The sequence below is a fragment of the Phaethon aethereus genome (assembly GCF_964289735.1).
Source record: "Phaethon aethereus genome assembly, chromosome: 23".
Lineage (NCBI taxonomy): Eukaryota > Metazoa > Chordata > Aves > Phaethontiformes > Phaethontidae > Phaethon > Phaethon aethereus.
This window is the reverse complement of record NC_138599.1, coordinates 4634303-4659604: the sequence shown is the minus strand read 5'-3', so window position 1 is coordinate 4659604 and position 25302 is coordinate 4634303. Positions and strand designations below refer to the sequence as shown.

Sequence of the window (25302 nt, the reverse complement as noted above, 5' to 3'; positions counted from 1 at the left end):
TGATGCCCAGTTCTTATTAGAGCAGCATCCTAAGCCAGGCTTTCAGATTTCTTAGAAAAGACACCAATATGCAAGAAGTGAGGTCGAGAGAGGGTGTTCCTCTGCAGTTCTTAAGGGTCTTGTCAAAGCTCCTTCTCTGCTTGTGTTGGGTATTGAGGGAAATTGTTTTTGGTGTATGTTCCAAACCAGACAACTGGCAGAGAAAAGAGCACCAGATGCAGAAGCAAAATTTGGATGGCAAGGATGCCATCATCTCTGAAAAAATCATCTCTGCAATTTCCCCTGCTCCTGAGAGCACAGCTGGGTAGGGTTCCCATGAACTCACCTGCAGACTGCTGAGAGCTGGTCAAATGGGAATCCAGTCAACACTGGGCTGGCATTAACAGATTAAAAAGAAAACCAGTCACACACATGCTGTAACCTGACAGCCCACAGGTACTTAAGATAAGCTCAAAAAATTAATGGGAATTGTTCTGTCATGCAAGAATCACTTGTCAGTACAAATAATATAAAGTACTGGGTTATGTAGTGCCCCTCATGGGATGGGGCACAGGGCTTAACACAGAGTCAGTCACAAGGAGAAATGAAGGTTTCAGCACAGCAACAGATGAAGTAGATGAAATTAAATTGTGTTCAGATAATGTTCAAGTTTGTGGATTTTTTTTAAAGTCATAAATCCCAGGGATTTCCAAGTTAAATCCAGAACACACTCTAACCTACTCCCATCAATGTACCTGATTATTACAACACAAATGTAAGATCAGCAGGTTTTTAAGAGTCCTCTTAATTCATCTGGGCACAGCTGGCTCATCTGAAGACATTAAGCTTTAAAACTACAGTGCCAGGGACTTTCTGTATCTTTGGCATGCGGCTAAAAGGTAGCAGTTGACAATGTTCAGCAGTATTTCAAGATTTTTAATCACGCTATTAAAAATATATTTTGGTGGCCTAGGTAAGATTTTTCTGCTGAGAAGGAGAAGTAAACTGAAATCTACGGGGATTCGTCCCTGTTACTAGGCTGTGTTTCTAATGCCCATGGCCTCTTCTGAAAATCCCCACCTTAAACTTTGGGGCAATTCCTTTTGTAAGTGGCCAGCATTTTACAGGTAGGATGTAAATTGGGGCACATTGTTTTAGACTCTGTTTCAAAGGGTGGAAGTATAATACTTCTAAAAATTCAGGTCCATTGAAAGCGTCCAACTTCCCTGCTCGCTCCCCTACCTGAGACAGCTAATTCACTTGCCATTTTTGATAGTCTTGTCCAGTATGTCTCAAGATGTATAACCATGAAGTCCTTCAATGGTTGCTTGAAGGAGCCCATAATATTCTACATATCCAAAGAAAGTCAGAATTCTTGTTTCATTAGCAATAAGGAATAAGACTGGCAAACAATGCCATGAGAGCGCGCTGTTTTGCGAAACCAAGCTTACCTTTTAACAGAGCCAGCAGTGCTCTGCACAGCAGTCCTGCTTTTCATTCCCAGTAGAAAGGTTCCTGCCACTTTCCATCTCCCCGGGGTGGCTGGGTGCTCTCTCAGGCCTGCTCGAGTGGGGTCGGTTGCACAGCTGAGGACTTAATCATTTTGTCTGCACATAGACGTACAAGGCTCTGCTTGATCTTTTAGGCCAAGATCAGCCACGGAGACAATATTTTTGTCTTGCTAGGATGCTGTTCTTGGAAAACAGAGGCCTTGAGAGGTGTTGCTGCTTTTACCTGCATTAGTGTCGTGTACGGCTTCTGTTCACAGATCAGCATCTGTCTTTGCTAGGTGCTGTCAAAAAAAAAAAAAAAAGAAAAAACTCACTGTACTCATTTGCGTCCTCACTCAATGAAAGCTGCCCAAAAGACTAATTCATCGTGCTATTGGGCTGCCATAAAGATGAGGAGCATTCCTTAGAGTACTGGATGATAATGGCTGCATGAGTAGCCCTTGAATTGCAGCAGTGGAAAGAAGCGAGTGTCCATAGGCAAGGCAGAGTCTACCACACACCCTGAGGATCCATTAAGGAGATTGCTGCCTGCTAATGGACTTCCTCCTGAGGCGCTCTGGCTGCTAACACTCTCTTGAATGATTTCCGGGAGCTTACACAGTTAGCGGCAGGGAGGGTGTTGCAAAGTCCTGCAGTTCTTGCTGCTTCTGTAAAATAGCTTTTATCCCCTCAAAGGATCTTATCAACAGCTATTTTTAATACACACTTAAATCTTTGCTTTAATCTTTTTCTTCTGCATTGATCTCTGCAAAAGCTCAGAGATAAATATTTCTTTATAGCCACCATGTTGTTGGGAGCTAGTTATTTTTAGAGCCTGGAAAACTTCCGCTCTGTAGGAGTGTGGTCCTGTGCATCAGTAACATACTTTAGAAGGGGAAGTCCCAGCTCTGTGCGCAACAGCGACTTGTACCTGACTTCCCTGGCCAGTGGGAGCCCCCCTATCCTTGGCAGAGTGGGTTGTTCTTGTCGAGGTGTTTAGATACCAACAACCAAGGTGGAAGGAATAATACACAACCCCCTATTAGCATGAGTGATCTGTGCTTTGCTGACACATGCCATGAAACAGGTTAGCTTCAACCACCATGGATCTCCTTGTTCATCTAGTAGCTCCTACAGCAGAGGAGGTGCTGGTTTGTTTCCCTCTTTGGTCTTAGCTACTCTGCTGAGATTGCACGTAGTGTACACTGACAGGGCTGGTCTGATTTCTCAGGGAGCGAGGAAGCAATGGGTTATCTCATTTCTTGTGCACAAGCAAATAGCTATTAGTTGGCTACAGCTTGGTCAGTGCTGATGGAGTTGCCTTTGAACTGGTGATCTGGAGATGAAAGGCAGAATGCCTTGTAATCGCCTCCTGAGTCTCATGGGTTCTCCCTCAAGCAGAACTGGCTATTTGAGTTGGTAAGCATCCTTATGTATCTGGTGTTTTCCCAGTTTTGGCCAGTTTTCAACATCCCATAAATAACAGGGCAGTGCAGAACTCTGCCTGCCAAAGCTGCTTTGTGCGTGCTGGAGGGGAGGTTAAACCAGGTACTAACTTCTTTCTTCTTCCATCAAAAATCCTCTGGTGGGCCTGGCCAACACACAGCTGTCCTCACCCACAGGCACTGCATGCTCTCCCACACAACAGGGCAAGATAAGCCCTTTGAAGTCTGCGTTTGGGCTGGCAGCAGCTTCTAAGGCACTCCAGTGCCCCCCTCTCCCAGTTGCCAACTACGCCTTGAGTTCTCCCAGTCAACAGCTGAGCTACGATCAGGGCTGATAAGTCTGCAGCGCTGGATCGCTGGGGCTTTGCCAGGGGAGAGAGACTCCAGATTCCAGTTCATTTGTGGTGTTCTGTGAGCATGGGAGGGCTCCGGGGCTTTTTCCCAATGTTGCGCCGAGGCGTGCTCGTTGCCCACCAGCAGCCTGCTGTTGGTCAACAATAGCGATTGTTCTCCTTGCCGGGGGAGGCTCCTGGTGTTCTACTGCAGGCTTCTTGATCCTCTTCTTTCTGCAAATATTTGGAACAGATCCTGTTTGGCCGTTTTGACAGTTTGACTCAGCTATTCAATGGCAAAGGCAAGCTGGACCCAGGTTCCCCGTGATACCAAGTAGCTCTACGAAGAGGGGAGATGAGGATCAAATTCAGAGATGAGGCAGCAGGCTCTGTGGGAGAAGCACAGAGGATGTGCAGTGACCTGGCCTCAACTGTTAGAGCCAGAGCTGGGTTGCCTAACCTTCTTGGCTGTAACATGGCATAGTCTCAATGAAAGAATGTTTTTGGAGCTTCTTGTGGTCTAGTGACAAACGTGTCAATTCTGGCTGTTTAAATATTTCCCAAGAGCTTTTCGATTCCTGGCTCATCCTCGGTCACTTCTGAGACACACACACCATACGTCTCACATCTGCCACTCAGCTTCATGTTCTGGATGTGAGGCAAAGCCTTTGCTACAAAGGCTTCCCTCTTTTCCTCCCTCCCTGGTTTCCCTTTTGTATCTGTGTCCCTCATTGAGAAGCAGTAGCTCCTTCAAAGAAAGTTGAGGGAACCCATATGCAGAATTTACAGCTGCTTCCTGAGGCTTGAGTGCTGTTAAGCATGTTCTTAAGTGGGAAGATAAGTGGTGTTACAATCCTTTCATCTTCTGGCTCAGAGCAGGCTGGAGATAACTGGTAAGGGGATGACAGCAAGGAAGTTGCATAGGCACCTTTGGATTTAATTCCTACTTTGCAAGGCAGTCTTTAAACCACATCTCTGGTGGGAACACAGGCTGCTAAAATAAAGCTGGTCGTTCCTTTCTCAGCGTATGTCTTTTCCTCATGTCTCTGAGGCAGATCCTCTGTCTGTGCCAGCAGAGCCGGTGCAGAGTGAGCTAGGTTCTCCATTTCAGAGCTCTCCTTCTGGTGCTGACATTCGAGAGACTTGGCTGGAGTTGTCTCTAGACACTGTTTTGGCTGGTGATTTTGTTTCCACATTTCTTTTTTTTCACAGCAGTCCTTTGTACATTTGAGCTGTACTTTAAACAGGGACGCATTTGCGGTATGGGAGTAGTGGTCTTGCACATGATGGAAAAGAGGAATCTTGCTTTCCTCTGCAAGGATCTGTAAAAGAACACACATCAGTGACAGCTTCACATGGGTGGGAGTCTTCAGACCGCTCTTTAACAGAGTGTGCATTCAGTTCCAGAATTCCTGGTTTAGTCCCTCGTCTGCTGGCTGAAACAGGTGGCAAACACATGCCTGTAAGGGTCTTTACTGGGGGTGGTCTTCAAGGTCAGCTGTATGCAGCCCACATTCCAGCTGAGTCCCTCTACCTCATCTTCTGGCCTAGCTGGCTCCAGGCCATCCAGCCCAGAGGTCCCTAACCACGGTACACACGCTGCTTGTCGAAAACAAACCACTTGAAAGTAGTGTGTCTGCGGCCCAAGCCTGTGCCAGCCTGCTGCATTTTCCTCCAAGGAAATGGGGAAAGCGGTTGGGGCAGAATGTGTCAAAAGCTCAACAACAGCTCTGGGGCACGCACACCGCCTGGTGCAGCAGAGAGCTGCTGCTCATCCCACGTCCATGCGAGAGGAGACGGCACCTGTGCAACTCCAGTACACGGCAGGAGAGGCTGCCTCCACAGTAGAACGTACCACAGGCTGTTGGTAGCAACGTAGCCATGCAGATGACGCTGGTGAGCTGCTGGACATGCTAGGCCTAGGAACATAGGTAAAAATTGAGCTATTTGAGTCAGGGAGTTAAAGCCTTTGGCAGGGTTTTGGCACAGTCTGCAAGCAAGTATGATCCAGAGGAGACAATGCCTGCTGCACTGAGAAGACCTCATCCAGGTGCTGCTGTTGAGGAGGCTTCACTGAGCCTAGCTAGAGCCGGGCTGTTTCCAAGTGCCTATTCCTGTCTCTGCTCTTGTGTTAAACAAAGACTTCTGCTCCCAGCACTCTGCATGCTAATTTACATGGTGGTAAGTCTTTTACAGATGAGGCCACAAACCATAGCAAGCTCCTGTTTATCTGCCTGGCAAGCCTCCCCTCCTGCTTTATCTGGGGAGCTGCTGCATAGCTGAGCAGTGCTGGCTTTTCCACCCTAGAGCTCTTGCATCACGGCCCAAAGTGTGAACAGAGGCTGCAGCCTCCCTCTCAAATCAGCCCCCAGTGCCTCTGCACCTCGCTGTTACTCAGCACTTTTCACTGACAGGGAATTAAGTAGGATTTCTAGGTCATTGTGGGCCTGTCAGGAGGAATCGTCTCCTGTAGACCTCATTATCAAGGCTCTTTCTGCAATGCCAGACTTCAGAACAATTGCAGCCTGGTTCCCTAAACACTGACTAATGAGACAGAGCTGTTAGCAGCAGTTTGCTAAATAAAGGCTGTTTCTGCCTGAGACAGAATAAAGCCAGACTGGATTTTCTTAGCCGTCTCTCTCACAGAAGGTATTTCAAAGGACCCTTATTAAAATAATGAGCTAGACGTTGCTCTTGTGGCGGCTGCATAGGGTCAGTGCTTGATGCTAGTGCCAGGTGCTTCCCCAAAGCAGTGACTTCAAGTAACTTGTGCTCAAGTGACCTAAAAACCTCTCCAGCTCCCTTGGTTGCAAGGTATCTTGAGCATTTACCTGAGCTCCTGTGAGTTTGTCCTGATCCGGTGGTGACTTGCTCCCTCATGGTGGACAAGCTGCTTGTAGCTCTCAGTGACCTCCATTTCCTTGGGTGCCATAGGAAGATACTCTTTGATCTCTGGGTTGTAGCAAGGCTTGCTCAGCATTCACGTGTACGGCTTTGGAAAGGTAAGGGATCCAGCATCTGAGCGGTGGGACAAGCGGGACTGCCAAGAGGACTGCCTTGTACAGCTGCTTTTGAAAGGAGCTGGAGGTTTGCAGATTGCCAGTAGGAGACAGGTGACATTTCTGCTTGTACCTGTATGCCAAGCAGAAAGGACATAGGCCCCAGTGGAGTAGTCTGAGGCCAGGTAACGTCTGTTGGTGTTCCTGTAATGAGATTTTTTATCCTACCTCTCTTCCTGTTGTCAGAAGGGCCTGAATTAAAGAGGAACTCTGAAGCATGGTGGGATGGGTCTGACTGCCTCTGGCTGGAGCAGGCACAGGAGAGCTGGGGATTATTACTCGGCCACTTTGCAGGTTTGTTTGAAGTGGTGCTTTGATGTGGCAATGGGAGTCCGTGGAAGGTAAATGGTGTCTAGACAGGTTTTTCTCACTCTGTTGTTGTCTCTGAGGCAGCAGAAACGGTGCCAAACAGGCTGAACCAAACAGGCTGAACGGCTCCAGGATGTGAGAAGCAGAGCTATTTCTAGAAAGATGGAACAATGGTTCTTCAGGAGAATCCAAGCCAGCTCTCGCTGAACCCTTGTTGAACCTCCTGCAGGTGGAACTGCTCCTCTCTGTGCCCCATACACTGCCTGGATCAGTTCATTGCAGCTAGATGTCATTAAGAGTGAAGAAGGGGAAGTCCAAGAGGTGGCCGGAGTGTTTCCAGGTGAGCTGGCATGGCAGAGAGGTACAGGAGAGGTCCATTAACCAGTGCTCTGTCTGGCAGGGTTGGGAATCCAGGAGGTCAGTTTTGGCAGCATTCAGAGAGGGGTCAGGCTGGCTCCAGCAGTAGTGTGTTGAAAAAAGCCTTCCTCAGTTTGGCTAGCTGGATGCTGCCAGGACTTGCCCAGGAGAGCTGGCCTGCATGCCCAGTAACAACTGTAGCCAGTGGTTCAGCTACACCAGGAGGGAAAGAAAAGGCAGGCTGTGGTCTAGCGAGACTTGTCGCTGGCTGGCAAGCTGTGCTCTCAGCGCTGCCTTGGCTCTGATATGCCATCTCCCCCAGGCTGTTTGGGAGGCAAAGTGGAGACTGCGTTCAAATGCCTATTGTCTGTCCTTCAGCTGGGAGCAGAGCCAGGAGAGAGAGAGAGGCTCTGGCAGCACCTGATACAGGGGCAGATGTTAGGGGAAACATATTCATCTGTAAAGCACTGTCGCTGGGATTTTCAAAGGAGCCTCAAAGGTTAAGTGCCCATGTGTTGGAATGTGTACATGAAGGCCAAGAGAGAAATCCTAGGCTCCTGGGATTCCTGCTAGGCTTGGGGAGGCTTTTTGAAAGTAGCTCTTGCCACTGGGACAAGCCCTTGTGCAGCATCTGTGGGTTGCCCAGGTGACTGCTGTTCTCAGCCCCATTTGTTTAAGCATAGCTGGGGAGAAGGGCAAAGCCACACAGTGCCAGGTTTAATCTCTCATGGGGCCTTCAGAGGTGCACCATTGAGTTCAGTCTGGCTCCCCTCTCCTGTAGCCACTGCCAATTCTGCAAGCGTGAGCTGAAAGCAGAGTATTTCCTGACCGTGCCTGTCCTCTCCCTTCACCCCTGCCAAAGTAGGGCTCGGCCACAGGTTTCAAGCAGAGCTGGAAACTTGGCACTGAGGCAAGGAGCAGAAAAGGGCCCAGCTTGCTCTTCTGTGTCTGGGTTGGCTTCTGTACTGCTGTGGGGAGTACAAATATGTTCCCAATCTGTTTGCTTCACTGACGTGACTCCAAGACACACAGGCAACAGATACACTGACCAAGAAGGGGCCATTGTAGAGGGACCTTCTTGACTGTGGCTCTGCTGTAACCAACCAACCGCTGCGGCTCTCCAGCGCTGGACTGCAGCCTTACCCGGGCTTCGTTCGCAGGATCCAGAGTGCCTCATCCTCCTGGGTCCCCCAGCTTTAACTGCACGTTAGCACAGACAGGCCAGGGGTTCATTCCTGTTTTACTCAATTTGTCCATCCATGCGCCCTGATCTGTCCTTTTGATTTACATGCCTATCTCTGGCAGGCAGGTATTAAATCAAGCTGTAGATAAAAGAAGTTACAAGCATTGCTTTGCCTGTGAACCACCCCAGACACTCACGGACACATTGCTAATTGCACATAGACAGGCAGCCTGCTCAGACAGATAGCTTGCTCTGTGCTGGAGGCTGAGCAGCGAGGAGCCAGGGGAAGGGAGTGATGGACTGATGGACAGGTTAGCATTTTGGCTGAGGAGGAGTAAGGGCCCCGAGAAAACCAGAGAAGAGGAAGGGAGTTACCTCATTTGTTTCCAGCAGCCAAGGCAGGGTTGTCCTCTGAGAGGTATTTCCTTAAGCTTTATCCAGTCCAATTTTAGTTGCAACTTTTATGAACAATAAAGGCTTCCACGGTTTCCCTTGGAGGAACTGGAATGAATCCAAATAGATTTTAGTGCTGAGAAGCAGGTCCTGTTATTAATGTCAGCCTAATCATTTCTTTCTATCTCCTTCCCACCTTTTTTGCCATTCATACTCTTAAAAAGTCTGCAAGTGGTTATCAAGTCCAGTCCACTCTCTTCTTTAGCTGCTTCTGAAACTGCAGGCCAGATTGCAGCCTCCCCTGGCTTTTAGGGTCTGTGAGGGCATTTAATGTGCCTGCAGCAGGCTGGTGGGGGGATTGTCCCCCGTGCCTCAGGAGAGGCCTGGCAGTGCGACATGTAAACCACACAGCCAGCAGGACAATGAAACAGAGCTGGGCTGAACCGGGGACCAGCAGATGCTGCTGGGCCTGTGTCTCTCTGGGAAAAGGGCCTCTGACCAGGACTCAACTGGGAGCATTCAGCTGAGAAAATTCTCTGCTAAAAATAGCAGCAGGAGATGTTTAAGGAGAAAAACAAGTCAGGGGCTGGGAGAAGTTAGTTCCCGGATTTGTGGCCAATTCCAGTCTCCCAGGACAAGTGATCTTTTAACCCCTCCATGCCAAGGCTCGTTTCTGCTCTGTTAAACAAGCTTGCCTTAGTCAGAAGTCCAGGTTGGGACAAGCCAGAATTGCTTTCATCCTCACTCTCTGCTCTTGACATGGCATTACTTTCCTCCCTCTTCCCCTACTTACTTATGCCAGCATCTTCCTAATAGTGCTCTATGTCAAGCTTTTCATCTTCACCTGTCTGTGACTTCATTTGGGCTCCCTTTAATTCCCCATGTACCTCCTAAGAAAATAATCTCTGTTGAACCCTGCAGCACAACTCCCTCTGCAGGTTTGCAGCCTATGCTCAGGCTGATGTTAACAGGTAAGTCTTTTCGTATATGTTTGAGTGATTCAGGGCTGCCCCTAGAACAATATTCCCCCAACTCACATGTCTTCAGGACTGCATGTGGCTCATGCAGCTTTCTACTGAATGCCTTTTTCCTTTGTAGATCTGCATCTTTTGTTCTGATGGATTCACTGCAAAGCTTCAAAGCTGCCTTACAGAAGATGGGTGTGGAATGATGGCAGTAGTTTCACAGGCTCTTGGTCGCACGCTCATAGGCAGATGTGAATGCTCCCTTGGTGCCTGCAGTCAGTCTCTTACAACGTTCATTTGTACCTGCTTTGTGCAAGGCATTAGCTAGACAATTGTGTTTTATACCCGAGGCTAGAATTATACACACAAAAAAAGAGAAAAATGATACTGTAAAATCGGAAAAAATGTTCTTAAAGAGAGCTGTTTTCAGTCTTGTCATAAATGATTTCTCTGTGTGCCTGCTCACGCCCTCTCCTGTTCCCTTCTCTAGCCTACTCTCAGCTCTTGGCTCTGATGACTACTGGTCTCTTCCCAACTCCCGTTTTCCACAGGAAGATGACATCGTTGGTCTCTGATAAGCAGAACTTCAGATCTGTGTTTTCTTGGTCAAGCTATAGGCTGGAGGAGAACGGAGGATCAGGAGATTAGAGTCACAGACAGAGGAATAGAGGATTACAGGCTAAAACCCTGCGAGTCTCTGTATTGATGGTTGGGACACAGCCAGACGCTAAAGAGTATTGCAAAGCCTGGTGCTGATAGCATATCCGCTTATTTTCTGTCTTTGCATTTCAGGCAGCTTTTGATATATGTGTCCTCATCAAAAGCCAGGGGCAGGCAGGTACCGAGCATCCTAGCTCCTGTCGAAGTCAAGTACCTGCTGAGATCAAGTCTGTGCGCTGGCTGGCACTCAGCCTGGAAAACGTCACTTTGGCTTATGAGATTCTCAGCAATCCTTGAGTCAAATTCCCACACAAGACAAAAATAAAGGAACTTGCCCCTTTTGCTGTTACAGTTCATTCTGTCTCCCCGATCCTGGCCACACATCCTTGCCACGTCTTGCTGACATGACTCTGCCCTGGAGACTTCCCTTAGCATCTGTCTGCTGCAACGAGAGCCCTGCCAGGAGGAAGGGAGAGGACAGGAGGAAGACCATTGCCCCTGGCTCTTAACACAGTTATCTGCTAGTTTCCTCCCACTTTGCACTAATTTGGTATCAGCATATGCCACTTTGGGGAGGAAAGGGACTTACTGAAGTGAGAAATAATGTAGGATGTGCCTACATGGCAATTCTTGGGGCTGGCTAGGGAAACAATGGAAGGCAAGTGGGAATAGGCAGGAAGGGCTGGTTTCAAATCTGCCCTGTGCAAATATTCCTACTTCTCTTTGGGGCTCACCATTTTTGTTCCTGGCCTTTGCTTTTGCTCTTGTAAGGCACTGTCATCCGGGAAACAGATCACAGAATGGTATATCCACTGCCGGCTGAGATAGTGTCTTCCTTACTCTTCCTGTGACTTCCCATTCCTCAGTTTTTTCCTCCAGTGAACTGGAACTGTACATCCTTACTGAATTGCAGGGGACACTGAATTTGAAGGGACTGAGGCTTAACTGATAAATGTACAGCACTTTAACAGATGAAAATGATCGTGGGGAAACACTGCCTGTGAGAACCTCAGCAGACATCCAGCGGCCCAGCCAGTTGTATTCCTTGGGTTTTCATGCCCTAAAGGAGAGGTGGAGATGAGCTGACCTCCTGAGACCCCTCATGTCCCATTTTCTGTGAATGCACTGATTTTCATGGTCGGTATTGGCTGTGCGCCAGACCAGTTTGAAGATGTAATTATGCTGTCCATGTATTAATGAAAATGGCAAGAACAGTGCTCAGTACAATGTGACTGTTCTGACACATTCCTAACCAAGTGATCTGTAATTGTTTCCTTGTTGCCTTATTTCTCTTCTGGCTTTTGCCAAAGACTTGGTGCAGACATAATTAGAGCTCTCCTGCCTAATGGCCTTCCCTCAGAGCCACACAGCAAGGCCACCTGCCCCTGTTTTTCTCTCCTGGAGAGTCAGCGTAGCATTGCAAGCCCAAAGCCTCTGTGTACGGGGCTTGACCTCAGAGGCCATTAGCAAGGCAAAATAAATGATCTGGGCAGAACTTAATCCCCTGGTTAGTGGTCTCTAATGCAACGCAGAAGCTTTCTGCCCTATTCCCTGTTGCTTACTCAAGGAAAATAAGACTTTCAGTTCAGCCTCACATTTCTTTCTTGGGAAGGGGGAAGCAATTCAGGAATGCAAGGGCTGGTAATAACAGCCTCTTCTATGCACAGCTTTCCTAGTCATGTTTCCTTTCTGCTCCCTACTACCCTTCATCCCAAATTTTGAGGGTAAAATTCTAACTCTTTCCATCTTTTCTTTGAGCTGAAGATGGCCCAAAATGTATTACAGAAAGAGATGCAATATGACATGCTGAAAACTCTCTAGCCCTTGCTGCTTCCATCTTAGTCTCTTAAGTATTAGGTATTAGTCATCCACCCAAGTATTGCTTCCTTCCCATTTTGCACGTACATTCAGTCCTTTCCAGGAGAAGAGCCAGAAACCATGGTCTGAGGTTGGGAAAACAAGAGAGCTAGGACCAGATCATGCACAGATTAAGATGGTGGGCAAGGCACATCTGCAAAGTATTAAATGCCCATCTTCACCTTGATGTCAGTGGCATTTAGATACCTTTGCGGAGCTGGCTCTTGGTCTCTCGAGCCGTGTCTGTTCTGACAAGGGAAAAGCTATTTCAATAAAATGGGCTAAGTGTGCTAAGCCCTTCAACCTGGGAGCTTTCTCCCCAAGTTGCCAGCCATTGGCTTAGCTCTGGCTCTCTCCTAAAGCATCTGTGCTCCCTTAGGGAGAGCAGAGCATGAGAACCTGCTGGTGGACTAGGTCCAAGCTCAACATGTCCAGCCAAGAGCTCAGACTTAGCTAAGACCATGAGTGAGCTTGAACTCTTCCTGTTCAGACAGCTCTGCAGCATGGCTCATGATTCCTCCTCCTAGCATGGGCCTAACGATCTGCAAAGTGGGTGGCGTGCAAATCTGATCTTGAGAATAGGCCATCTTGTTTTTGTGAAGGTACAGATGTGCAGGGCCTTAATATCTTATCTCTAAACATGCTGCAATGCCATGAGCAAAATGGCAACCAAAGATTGTGAAATTCTTACCTCCAGAGGCCCTTGTCAGATGAATGGTTGAGGCAGTGTGTCTGCAGCTGCATCCCAATGTGACGAAACCAAACTTTGGGAAACCATCAGAAAGCACTGTGCGGTCTTCATCAGGCAACACCTACGCTTCCCTCCCTGCATGGGAGAGAGGAGGAATGTTTGTCTGCAGAAGGAGGCTGCTTTGCAGAGAGGCTTTTGTCTTAAAGAGGGCTCCGTATCTCCTTGATAACAACCTGTTTCACTACCGGGTGTGTAGGCTGTGTGTATACCAATGGCTTTGCTGTCTGATTAGGAGGTAGAACAGTAAATCCTCCTGTCTAAAAAGGGGAGGTAGGGGGGAGAAGGGAAGAAGACTGTGTGCGTGGCCTGGATGCTAATGGGCCTTCTCTGCAGCAAATACAGTTAGGTCTTTAAGGTACCGGTTTAAACCAGGAGATTTAAACAGGTTAAGATTTTGTTCCAGAACTGTATGTACTCTATTCGCAGACCAGCATCTCCTTGCTTCTCTAGCGATGAGCAGGAAGAGAGTGAATTACGAACAAAATCCAAAATTCGTACATCTTCAGATGAATGCAGATACTCAATGGTTTTCCACACAACTTTGTCCTGTGGCGTCCTGGTCCTGCTGAGACCACCAGAGACTCCCTTGTTATCAGCATTTCAGAAGAAACGAGTGCCGTCAGCTAGCTACCTAGGAGAGGAGAAAAGCAAAAGCCAGAACCATGCAGAATGCCAAACACTGCTCTGTAGTGTTGCATTTGCCTTCTCTAGGTTCATTATGCTTCATGTTACCTGCCCAGGCGAGCACATCTCCTCTGTAGGTGTCTATCAGAGAGCTGGCACCCTTTTAACTGAGCGGTACACAAGCCATGCATCTAAAATAAGTCATACTGTTTTATGGTAGCTGGTAAAAATAAAGCCTTACTAGCACAAGAAGCTATAACAGCACAGAGGATTTACAACTGAGTGGGTTTTTTCCAGGGTGGGCTGGCCACAGTCTGGTGATGGCCTTTTTATAACTGTTATCAGCTCCCACACAGACCAGGTCCATCTGTTACTTAATTTGAACAGAGACACTCCTAACCTTTTGTTCGCTAATCTCTCGCTGCACATCTACATTGTTCTTTAGCAGGGCAGCCCACCCGTGAGTCAGGCTTGGCTTGCTGATCTTGGGGAGGAAAAGCTGGAAGGCTGGAGTAAAAGAAAGGCACGCAGCTTACTCCGGTCACTGGATCAGCATGGTCCACCTGCCTGCTCCTTGTACCAGCTTGAAGGGGCTTTTAACATGCAACTTGGATGCCAGAGCAAACATACAGCCAGTTCCTTGGAATGGAGGCAAGGGCTGAAAGTTAAGACTGAGTACTAGAAAGCAAAATCCTACCAACTGCATCTAATGGATAGGCTGTGTTTTTTAAACAGACCTATATAAACTTGTCACTTAGGTAGTGAGACACCTAAAAATCTAAATGAGGATCAACAGGATGCCAAATTCGCACTGAAATTCAAGAAGAATGAGGTATGCTATTCATTCCCTGCCCACACATTCATGCACCCTTTAGAAATCCAGTCTTTATATATCACAAGTGCATTTAAATCCCTTAAGCTATTCCAAAAACCCCAGCCAAGGGACAGTAGGACAAAAAACCCCTCCAAAACTTACCAGAGCCAGAGCGAGTTAGGCATTTTTTGGTATCTCGTTCCTACGCCATGCTGTGTTGCCTGTCCTACACCACCTTGTCTACACTGGCACAAGTTGCATTGTGGAATCGCACTGGGGATAGAGAGGAGGGAGGATAAAAAGCCTGAAGCACTGAGAGACAAAAGGATGGATATTTCAAGGTGCAGATGGTTGGATGTTTCTGAAAGTTAGGGTTTATGGTGATTTCCTCAAAAGAAGCTGAGGGCAGAAACCTGGCCTCCCTCTCCCTTGTCTTACCCAGTCCAGCACTGTGTGGCTTCCTCCACTCTTCCTCTGGAGGTTTCTCAGACTTTTAACAGTCAGCTTCCTCCCTACCGCAGACACACAACACTTCTAAGGCAGGGACAGTCTTGGGGTCGGCTGGGCTGCCCTTAACAACAACGCTCGTCTCCCGCCTGCTGCTCTGATCATCTCTGCTGTAGTCCTTGTCACCGTTCCCTTCACTCCAGCTGGCAGTATTGGGGATGGATGCTCTAGGGGCATCTCCAAACCAGCAGTCATAAATGTGCTGATGTGCAGAGGGTTCGGCTAACATGTTTCTAACACCTAACAATATATCACTCACTCTCACTTGGTAGAACTCCTGCTGTACAGAGTAACCATCCAGAAAGCAAAGATGCTTAACAAGGCGTGTGGTTTATAGCAGCATTCCCACATGGCTTAGATGCATTTTGAATTGCAAATCAAGCAACGGCTTAGCGATGATGGACACCTCAAGCAAGGCATATTTTTGTTGCTTTCGTGGGCAGGTGTTTAAATACAGCTGCATGTTTTTGTACTGCTTGTGCCTGACACTGCATTAACTAAAATTACCATATCAGATAACTGCAATATCGGCAAAGGAGCATTGAACGATACTGCAGCATAGACTGTTGGCAGCAACTTATTATTCGAACTGTTTCCTGGTCATCTTTTTTACCTTGCCTATAATGCTTTAGGAATACTTCACCTCCTCTTCAAATTTCTGCCTAGAATTTTTAAACAGGTAAGAGACTGGGATACAAGGAGATGGAAGGTCACGCTTTACTTTAAACCCGGTACAGAAATAGGAGATTTAACACAGTCTAGTTGTCTATAAAGCTGCTAGGTTTTTTTTCCTGAAACTGTAGTTTCGGTGTAGCATTTTAAAGTGATTCAGAAAACATGAGTCACAGTAACAAGCATGGGCTGGATCTCTTTAGCTGAAAGAAGTGCCATAAGAATATGCTATAGACTTCGCTGCCTTGTCCTGGATTCTATTTTGGAGAACTGATGGCATTTGGGATTCAACCATATGTCTGGCTGAGTCTGTAGCACATACAGATCTGGTAGGTATTTGGAGATGTAGCACATACAGATCTGGTAGGTGCCTCTGTTGTGGCATGCGTGCTGCTCTGGAAAGGAATGCATGTCTATGCCCAGCTGTTCTCCAAATCCTGGGTGCTGAGGCCTTTGAAGTGAGATTTACATAACGCAAAACCTTTGCAGCTTATTTGCGTTGGGCTGAAAGAGGCCTAAAGGAACATCTTTAGAACACCCTTTTTAAAAGGTGGCAGTAGCCACTAATGACGATTTGACACGCAAAACAAAGCAACCCGTAAGTGCGGTCACCAAAGAGACAACACTTGCCAGCAAACAGGGAAATGTGACATAGCACAGATGCCCAGGCTCCTTGAACAGGAGAGTGCTAACAGCTGGGAAGCACTGGCTTGGTGCAGATTCCTCCAGCCCCACGGAACCTGGGAGCAAGGGGTACCCCAAAGTAATGCTAAGAAGAGCTGTAAAGGTGTTCTGCTCCTGCTTTGCAATCTGCATGGCCCCTTGGGGTTTTTGTTTTGCTCCCTGCATAGTTGTAGCCTTCTTGTTATTTAGAACATGCTACTCGCAGTATTCTTGTGCCACACACAGAAGAATAAACCTGTCTTAGCAGTGATTTAAGCAGCCACATTGATCTCTGCCCACCGTCAATACATGTGATAATGTCAGAACCTCTCACACAGTCTCCAAGGACTCAGCTTCTGTCTAAAAATTTGTTGTCATCCTGCTTTGTGCCTGAGGGATAAACTTAAGTCTCCTGCGTTTAGTGGGTGGGAAGAAGCCTGCTGTGGAGAATTTCCAAGAAATGAGATGGGGACGGTGTTTGATGGAGTCCCACTGTCTTGAAGTGAATACCTCTAGTCTCCTAACACCTTCAGAGTAACACAACATTGTGGTATTACTATCTCCACCTTCAGCTGAACTTATATTGTAGCTACAGTAGATGTACTTCAGCAGGACTGTTACTGTACTATTTACCTGACGGGACACAATTTTTCTGAAAAAAAGATCTTGTGTAAGCAAGAACATACAACAAAAAACCAAACTGGTACATCAGGGTTCCTTTAAGGAATGAGGAACCCTTGCCCTCCTCATCTTTCTCTAGCTTTTCCAAAAGAAAGATTTGTGGGATTGTACAGACCAGACAGACGCTGTGCAAGCTGTCTTCTGCGGCTCTTCTGGTGCAGCGCAACTCTCGGTAGTATCTGCTACTTCAGGTCTCTGAAGAAAGCTGTCATTTGTAGAAGCATCTTTGTAATGCATTTCCCCAAGGAAGGAGGGTGCTGTCTCTAAAGAAGGCAGAGCCTACAACTTCCCCCCTTTTGAAAACTGAGCCAAACGCATGATCAGAGGCACCTGTGCCAAGCAGGAAGCCAACCAGGATCTCCATAGTTAAGCTGAGGGCTCAGGCCTGGGTCCTCAGGAAAAGCTCTTTTGGTTCCAGCAGCAGGAATCTCACAGCAGCAGCAATCAAATGCCTTGTTTGTATGAAGTGCCCTACGCTGTTGTTGAAAATGTGTCCAAAGATTTCAAAATGATTTTCCCAAGATTGTTTTTTGTCTTCTGGTGACTAGCTACTTCTAGTGCTCTGGGGGTTTTGCTGGGATCAGTGAAATCTGTTCATGCTCACAAGGGAGCAAAGCAAGGATCACAACCCCAGACAGAACACCTGAGAGGAGCAAAAGATGAACAGAGGGAAAGGAAAATGTCAGCGTCTTGTGGCATAATTAGCTTTTTTCAAGGGGTAAGCCTGGAAGCACCAGGCCCAATGAAAATGGACTCTGCTTCATAGCAGACTTGAACAAATTACTCGTGCTTGCTTAGACCACCTCCTGATTGAGACAAACCAAGACTGGGGCACCGGCTTTGACCTGCTGAGAACCAGCTCTGAAAATGGCATTCTCCTGTCTCTCCTGAGTGAAGCATAAGCAGAGTGAAAGCAAAGTGCTCACTGCACTGCCCTGTTACTCATTTCAGCTCTGATACGCAAGACTTCTCCCAAGTAGCTACACTATAGTCCAGACCACTGTCATCTTAGTTCAATATTGGATTTCTCCCAAATGCGGCATGAATGTCTCCAGTGCACAAGGGGGAAAGGTGGAAAGGTCATGCTAAGAGCAGTTTTGGCTGGGCCAACTATTAGTTTGCATCAGCCGGTGGCTTTTATGCAAGTAACAATTATTCTGTACACACAGGCAGCTTCTAAACCTGGCCAAACTTCAGCTCTCCCCAGTGGTCTCTGGGGTATAAGCACCGAGAGCCAAGGCACCGAGGAAAGCATCAGCATTTAACAAACAGCGAGGGCTAAGAATTGGCAGGGAGCATTTCAGAAATGCTGACAGGAGTTTAGGTGTTCAAGGCCCTTGAGCTTTCAGGGAGAGGGCCTTCGCAGCTCTGGGGTGTTTCTCAGACGGCTGCCTTGCTCTGCTATGCCATCTGGTCCACTCCACCAGAGAAGTTTTGCCCCTGCGTTGTCAGATTCTCTGTGTCCAAAAGCTTTCCACCCTGGAGGCCAGCAGAGGAATTTCCAACTGTCTGTCATGATGCTGAAGATCCTTTCTTTCTCCACATGTCTCTTCAGCTGCCTTTTCTGCTTTCTATTCAGGTTTGTTATGACTTTTTTACTCTGAATAAGACAGTCTTAACCTTTAGATATATCTTTTCTCATGTCACTGAGGCACTGGTTTCCATCATCTTTAACTTGCCGTTTGATTGAATGCCCAGTGAAGTCAGTGGGCATCCTCCCCTAGATTTCAACAAACTTCTGATGGGGTTTGTAACAGCGACAATGCCTATGGGGCCATGGCATACCCCTGCGGCTGATTATCTGGCACCTATTATTAAATATATATTATTAATCTGGCACATTATTATAGCATGCGTACTCCTCCTGTAAGACGGGGCTTTGGAGCAGCCTGTATTTTATGAATACTGTGGTCTGACTGAGAGGCGATGGGCTTTGCAACAACCAGAACACCCAGTTCCAAAATATCCTCTTGTGATGAAGGTATGGCTTGCCTCTGCTGTCTGGTTCGCTTTCTTCCTACTGCGCCGTGACAGAAACTGCCTGCTTGTTTCCTTCTCCCTCAGGAGAGTTGTTGGTGAGCGTGGGTATCCAGCAGCACGTGAATGTTGTTGGTACCTCCTCCGGTGAAATGCACAGCAGAAAAGACATGGAAGGCAGATTTTTCAAAAGAAAATAATATGTAAAAGAGGGAAAAGTACTGTATTAATAGTAAATATTTTGGTGCTCAGAACAAGAAGTACAGCAAAGGGAAGTTTACTGCTTCACGTTACAGTACCACGCTGAGTCTTAAAATACTTGAAGATGCAACCGGTGAATGTTAGAGGCCTGGCACATTTCATCTTCTAGGAACCGACCGGAACTCTTGCGGTTGGTCTGCTTCCTGTCTTTCCCCGATCATCAAACGAAATTCTAAAAAAATACTTTGACTCTTGCATTGTCAGAGTAAGAGTTCCTTTACCATCTAAATAAGCATAAGGAAATGGCTTGTTCTGGCACTGGTTTTGTGCCATTATGTTAATCCTCCTCTTTAATTGCTACTTCTAACAATTATATTTTCCTGTATTTACACCACAACGCCTAAATAAACTTGGGCCTGCTGGACTGGCGTTAGTTAGTTAGCCAGGAATAGGTTTTATCTAGGGAAGTTAGTCCTCGTAGCTGGCTGAGAGGATTTCTCAGCAGGCCGTGTGTTTCTAGCTGGATGACTTATGAGCTGTGCTATTTCTTATTACCTTCTGTTTGTTTTTCCAGGCTGCAGACTCTTGGCTGTGGAACTGACATCCAGCAACACCAAGCCCGTGGTGCAGGAATTCCAGAGTGAGTGCTACGGGGCCCGCTGCCTGCCTGATGTGATGGCTGCCCAAAGAATTGAGAAAAATTTTGCTTATTGCTCATGGTACCTGGTTTCTTGGGGGAGGCAGGACTACCGAGAGCCTGTGGTTCACAAAAGTGCTTAAGAATATGTCTGTGTCTCTCCCTGTTTAGCAAAGCACTTGATTGAAATGGTTTACTGATGTCCCCTGCAAGCCATTGGCATTGCAAAGTGTCTGCCTAAGTGCTTTTTTGAACTGGATCCCAAAAGGAAGAAAGGCCTTGCCATTAATATACTGAAAAGGGGGTCAGGAAATTTATATTTTATCTTGGCCCTACTAAAGTCGTGCAATGTGATACTGGGTAAGCCACCTCTCAACCCTGCTGCTATGCCTTTTTCTGTAGAGGAGATGGAGATGACAATGCTTACTTCAAAGGGGAGTGGGTTTGCTGAATTTATCCCCAGGCATCATGGTCCTCAGTACATTACCAGACACCACCCAGGGAGATTCTGCATCCCTGACTCACATTGTAGGCTCTGATTAGCAGCAAGACAGTGCTGTGGACTCACCCTGTCGTAAGGTCTTGTTTGCTATCAGTTAGAGCCCGTAGAGAACAGTGCGTTCATTTCTCTCCGTAGTTGATATCTGTTCGGCTATTATTTTTGCTGGCCAAAATCCATCTTCCCCAATAGCTCCTGGAACCCAGCAGTGTTTCTATTTGTGAGGCAGATGAAAGAGAAGGCTTTGCTTTGTGGGCAGCATCTCCTAATAAAACACTGTGCAAGACTGCTTAAAGCAGAGCAAAAATACAGCTGCTTCCTATTAATCTGTATTTCCTTTATTTCTCCTGCTAGGTGTTGAGCTGTCCTGCATCATTAAATCTACCGTAACACCAGATCCCAGAATCGAGTGGAAGAAAATCCGAGATGGCGAAACCTCTTATGTATTTTTTGACAATAAAATGCAGGGTATGAAGATTCATTGTTCTTAGACTTCCAAAACAGCCTCAGAAACAATGCAACTGAGAACAAACATGTCTGTAAAAGGCAGGACTTCTGGCTGTCTTGCTGCTTTCTTCTGGAACTAGAGTTCAGCAGTCGAAGTGCAAGGTGGAGAGTGAGCAGAATGTTCTTTGCTCTCTGTCCTCATTATTGACAGTTCACAGTAGGGAGCCACAAAGAGCTGGAGTGAGATCCTATGTAGGAGATACTTTTTGGGGAAGAAAGCAAATGCTACAGCTTCCCTTCTCCAGCACCTGTTGGTCCTTCCATGGTCACTGGGTGTCTGAGCTCTCAGCAGCAGACAGTTGACCACTCCTGTCTTTCCGTATGACATCTGAGGGCTCCACCTGCACTTCAGAAGGGGTCTCTGTCTTGAGCTGTCAGTGCTTGCTGCTGAGGTAGCACAGTGATTTGCAGCATCCTGGGACCATGTGAGTAGAAGCAGACTCTTTGGCTTGATGGTGAAACTCAAACACAGGGCTGCCAGTAGGGCTTGACTCCATCTGGAATTACTGCAGCACTTTAGATGGGACCAACAGCTACATCCAAATGAATCTTCCAAAGGAGACAAGTCCTGAGGCTCTCTTGGAAGTCCCATTTTGCCAAACTTTCTGAGATTTGGGGTGGTGCTTTCCAGTTCATCCTCTTACATGGTTAGCAGCGTTGGTTTCCTTTGTGGTCACTGGCGAAAGGAAGGCTCTTAACTTTCAAGTATCAGGTTCCTTTTAGGTGGTTCTCTTGACTCCAGAAAGAGTCCAAGATCAATCACTTAATTCTGACGCCTAAAATTAATCTGTGTGACTACCCTTAGTTTTTTCTCTCTCTTTCCTCTGTATCAGGAGACTTTGCGACTCGTGCAGAAATTCTGAGCCGGACATCCCTGGTGATTAAAAACACCACCCGTATGGACACTGCCACATACCGCTGCGAAGTGGCAGCACCTTCTGATACTAAGACCATAGATGAGATTAATATCCAGCTCACGGTCCAAGGTATTACTTTAAACCCGGACACCTCTCCAAGCACTGCTAGCTAACAGAAGAGGCTGTGACTCTCTCCAGAGTGGACACAGTGGCACTCGACAGACTCTGAAAGTTGTTGTTTAAAACTAGCTGGAAATAGCAGAAAGTTTTGATGCCTTTGTTGTCAGAAGTCATTTAGTTCCACTCAGCAGTGCCATTCACGTGGTTTGTGTCTTTCCCACAGTGAAACCTATGACTCCTAGATGCACTGTGCCTAAAGCTGTACCTGTTGGCAAGACGGCCTCTCTTCACTGCCACGAGAATGAAGGTTACCCAAAGTCCACTTACAGCTGGTACCGCAACAGTGAACCTTTATCACCAGACACAAAATCAAATGCCAAATTCCAGAATTCTTCCTACACCTTGAACCCCACCACAGGCACTCTGGTAATGCCATTACAGACATAATTAATAGCTGTTTCACTGGACAGGTTATTTTTAAGGTCACTTGTAAAAGGCAAAAGTCATTGCATGTCTCTCAAGGAAGGTATAATTTGAAGGTTAGGTGTTCTAAGATCTGGGTGACTTGGGAAAGGGAAGATTAATGATGGAAGAAGGTATTACCCTAGTCATTTGGTTTTGATCACTGCCGATACCACTTGCCTTCTTAGAAAGAGAGAAGGAAGATGACTCACAGCCCACTGTGAAGCCTGGGCAATGGAGAGTTACTTATACGTGCTTACACCCTCACAGTACCTTCTGTCTCTCATGTCCTGCTCCTCCCTTTTCTCCTCACCAGGTTTTCCATGCCGTGCACAAAGGCGACACAGGCCGTTACTCCTGCATAGCAACAAATGATGCTGGCTTTGCCAAGTGTGAGGAGCAGGAGATGGAAGTCTGTGAGTGGCTCTACATACTTTTTGTCAATGCTGATTAATATATCACAATAAATAAATAGTCATCTGCATAGGGAAAGAAGGGGGACATCCTAGAGCATTATGTTCTTCCTGCTTTCTCATAGCGCCAAACAGCGGAAGAAAACAAAAAAATCTAAAAACTCAGGGAAACATTAAAACACTGTTTAGATTCATGAAACAGTCTTGGAATCAGGGACTCACTAGCTCCCTATGACTTATTGGGGTTTGCTTTAAATATTGAGAGATGACATTTTAGTGTATGTAAAGCTAGACTATTACTACTGCCTTAAATAAATACTGGATGATGGCTTCTCTTTTTGCCAGATGACCTCAATATTGGTGGCATAATTGGTGGAGTCTTGGTGGTCCTAGCAGTTTTGGTGCTCATCACTCTTGGTATCTGCTGCGCCTACAGAAGGGGTTACTTTGCAAACAGCAAAGAGAGTGGGGAAAGGTAAGCTGGGATTCGAAGTGTTCCTATGCAAGTCCCTGCGCCCACAGCTAGCACAAAGTAGTCTGTAGGGCGCCAGAAATTGGTGGTTAAAATGTATTTCAGTGCCTGACTTGGACATACTTCTTCCTAGTTCCCTACCAAAGACTACAGGCCAACCCAGTTCTTGAAGTATCCAATTCCCCACTGTAAACCCTGCACCATGCCAAAAGGTTTATTTGCCTAAGGGAGAATTTTGGTATGGCTCCTCTTGTGGTTTCTACCAAGGCCAGACAGAGGAGTGATAGCTGTGCTCTAATATCCTCATACTTTTTATGGGAAGGGGGGGACCAGCACAATTAAATGCTTACAGGTGTTTGTCCAATAGGTTATGCGCTGTAGGCATAATGAGGTCTACAATTTAATGAACAGAGCTCACTGCACAATTAGTTTAAAGCATCAGGACATGCATAGAAAATATATGCAGGAGAGTAGGCTCTCTGCAGGAAATCTCACTAGTTGTGAGAACCTAAATTTGGGATTAAAACCAACTATTTTAGAATGCACATTAAAATGTTAAAAACAACAGCATTGGCATCTGCAACAAGCCTTCATATCCTTACAGAATCTGTGGAAGAGCTAATATATGTAAAACCAAGATTCCCACCAGATAGATTTGTTCCATGTTAAATGTTGCTTTTCAGCAGAAGTCCTGGGTTTTTCTTTGGTTTCGTTTGGTTTTCAGAAAAAGCTCCAAATATCCTATTTAAATGCAGCTGAGGGTTGGCATACGCTGGACTCAACAGTCGTATATAAATTCTGAATTCCCATGGGATTGCAAACAAGTGGCGCTTCCTTATAACTACGGAAAATGCTGAAGGCATCTGGCCGCGAAGGTTTAAAATGAACTTTATAATTGCCATGGGAGACAATACAGGAGGCACACAGAAAGGTAGTGTACAGGGACCAGAGCAGGAGAGCCCAGAAAAGAATCAGTTAATCTCTTTGCAGAGTTAGTCTTGTGGAAACATACAGAAATCTTTTTACCCTGTGGTGAAGGGGAGTTTAGAAAAAATCCCAGTCATAACAAATGATGGAATAAGCACAGATCTATCATTTGAGCCATGAGCTGGGCTTCTCTCTGCTTTCTTTTCATTCGGCTGCTCTTCCTCATTTTCGTCTTTCTCAGCACCTCCCCTCCAAAATCCTGCAGTCGTCTTGTCCCAGAAATGAGATCTTTTCCTTTATTTCAGCTACAAGACTCCAGCAAAACCTGATGGCGTTAACTACATCCGGACAGATGATGAGGTAACAAATGATTTGCATTTAACATCTCTCTGTTTAGGAGAGGAAGAGGGTGGGCAGAGGACTACTAGATTTTTTAGGGCCTACAGACTTTCTTAGAGTGGGCACCACTCAGAAGCAAGGATGTAGAACAGAGAGAAAACAGAAGGGTGAAGGCTGAGTCATTTCCTTAGAAATGATGAACAGTTTAAGTTGCCTTAAGTGAATGATGCCAAGAGCTATCAAATGCAGCTCTGCTCTGTCTGTTATCTTATGGCTTGACCCCCTTAGGGTGAGTTTCATTGGATTAAGTGGGCAGGCCACGATGCTTTTACAAGAGAATTTGCATTTTGGGATTTGAATAGATCATGAAGCTTAAGATCAGAAAAAGCCTCTCCCTATAAGCAGAGATACTGAAGAGGGAATGAGAAAGTCCCCTGCCATGCCTCGGTATGTGAGGACAGCCGCAGAAGGAACACCTGGCCAGTATGGCTGGAGTCTCCTTCTCCTCACCAGCTGGAAGGCGGTGCTACCTAGACCGAATGCTAGAAGTTACACAGATCAGATCTCCCCTCCTGGGCACACTGCAGCAGGGGGAGCAGGAACAGAGAGTTGCCTGGAAAGCCACTAGATCCTTCATACAGCCAGAACTGTTTTGTTGCAGGGTGACTTCAGACACAAGTCTTCATTTGTCATCTAAGACGCCAAAAGAATATTGCAAACCAGCAAAAGCAAGTGTGAAAATACCTCCTCCAGGAACTCAAAGCAAGAGCAAAAGATGAATTAAGTGCGCTTGGAAGAGTTTGGAACACACAAGGACTTGATAGCTAGCTATCTGTATATCTTTTTTTTCTTTGCCAAAGTTTAAAGTAACTCCTCACTGCCCAACTTGCATCTCCCCTGCCTCTGGAGATACCAACAGGATCACCTAAACCTGTCCTTGGACTAAGGAAGCATTTTAATACTTCCCAAGAGACTGGGCTGTGGAAGTTTCTGGAATTGCCTTCTATTTGTGCTGCAGGGACACAGCCACAATGTGCAGACCAACCAGGGGAACAGTGTCAGGTAAACGTGTAGTAGACATTACTAGTGCAAATTACTAGTAGACAAAAAGGGTGCTGATACAGCAATAGAAGGACTTCAAAGAATAAGA

The 25302-nt window shown here is 46.6% G+C and overlaps 1 protein-coding gene across 1 annotated transcript in view; it reads left to right on the top strand.

The window, feature by feature from the left end:
• Nucleotides 1–24849, top strand: part of JAM3 (junctional adhesion molecule 3) — a gene marked incomplete at both ends in the record, with an annotated part of 29306 nt that extends 4457 nt beyond the window's left edge. Inside the window, 8 exons of the mRNA XM_082009897.1 lie at nucleotides 19494–19559; nucleotides 20410–20523; nucleotides 21396–21548; nucleotides 21763–21965; nucleotides 22318–22417; nucleotides 22760–22889; nucleotides 24119–24173; nucleotides 24814–24849. Coding sequence (XP_081866023.1) covers nucleotides 19494–19559; nucleotides 20410–20523; nucleotides 21396–21548; nucleotides 21763–21965; nucleotides 22318–22417; nucleotides 22760–22889; nucleotides 24119–24173; nucleotides 24814–24849 — 857 coding nt within the window. The remainder of the gene's footprint in view (nucleotides 1–19493; nucleotides 19560–20409; nucleotides 20524–21395; nucleotides 21549–21762; nucleotides 21966–22317; nucleotides 22418–22759; nucleotides 22890–24118; nucleotides 24174–24813) is intronic.
• Nucleotides 24850–25302: the final 453 nt, after the last annotated feature.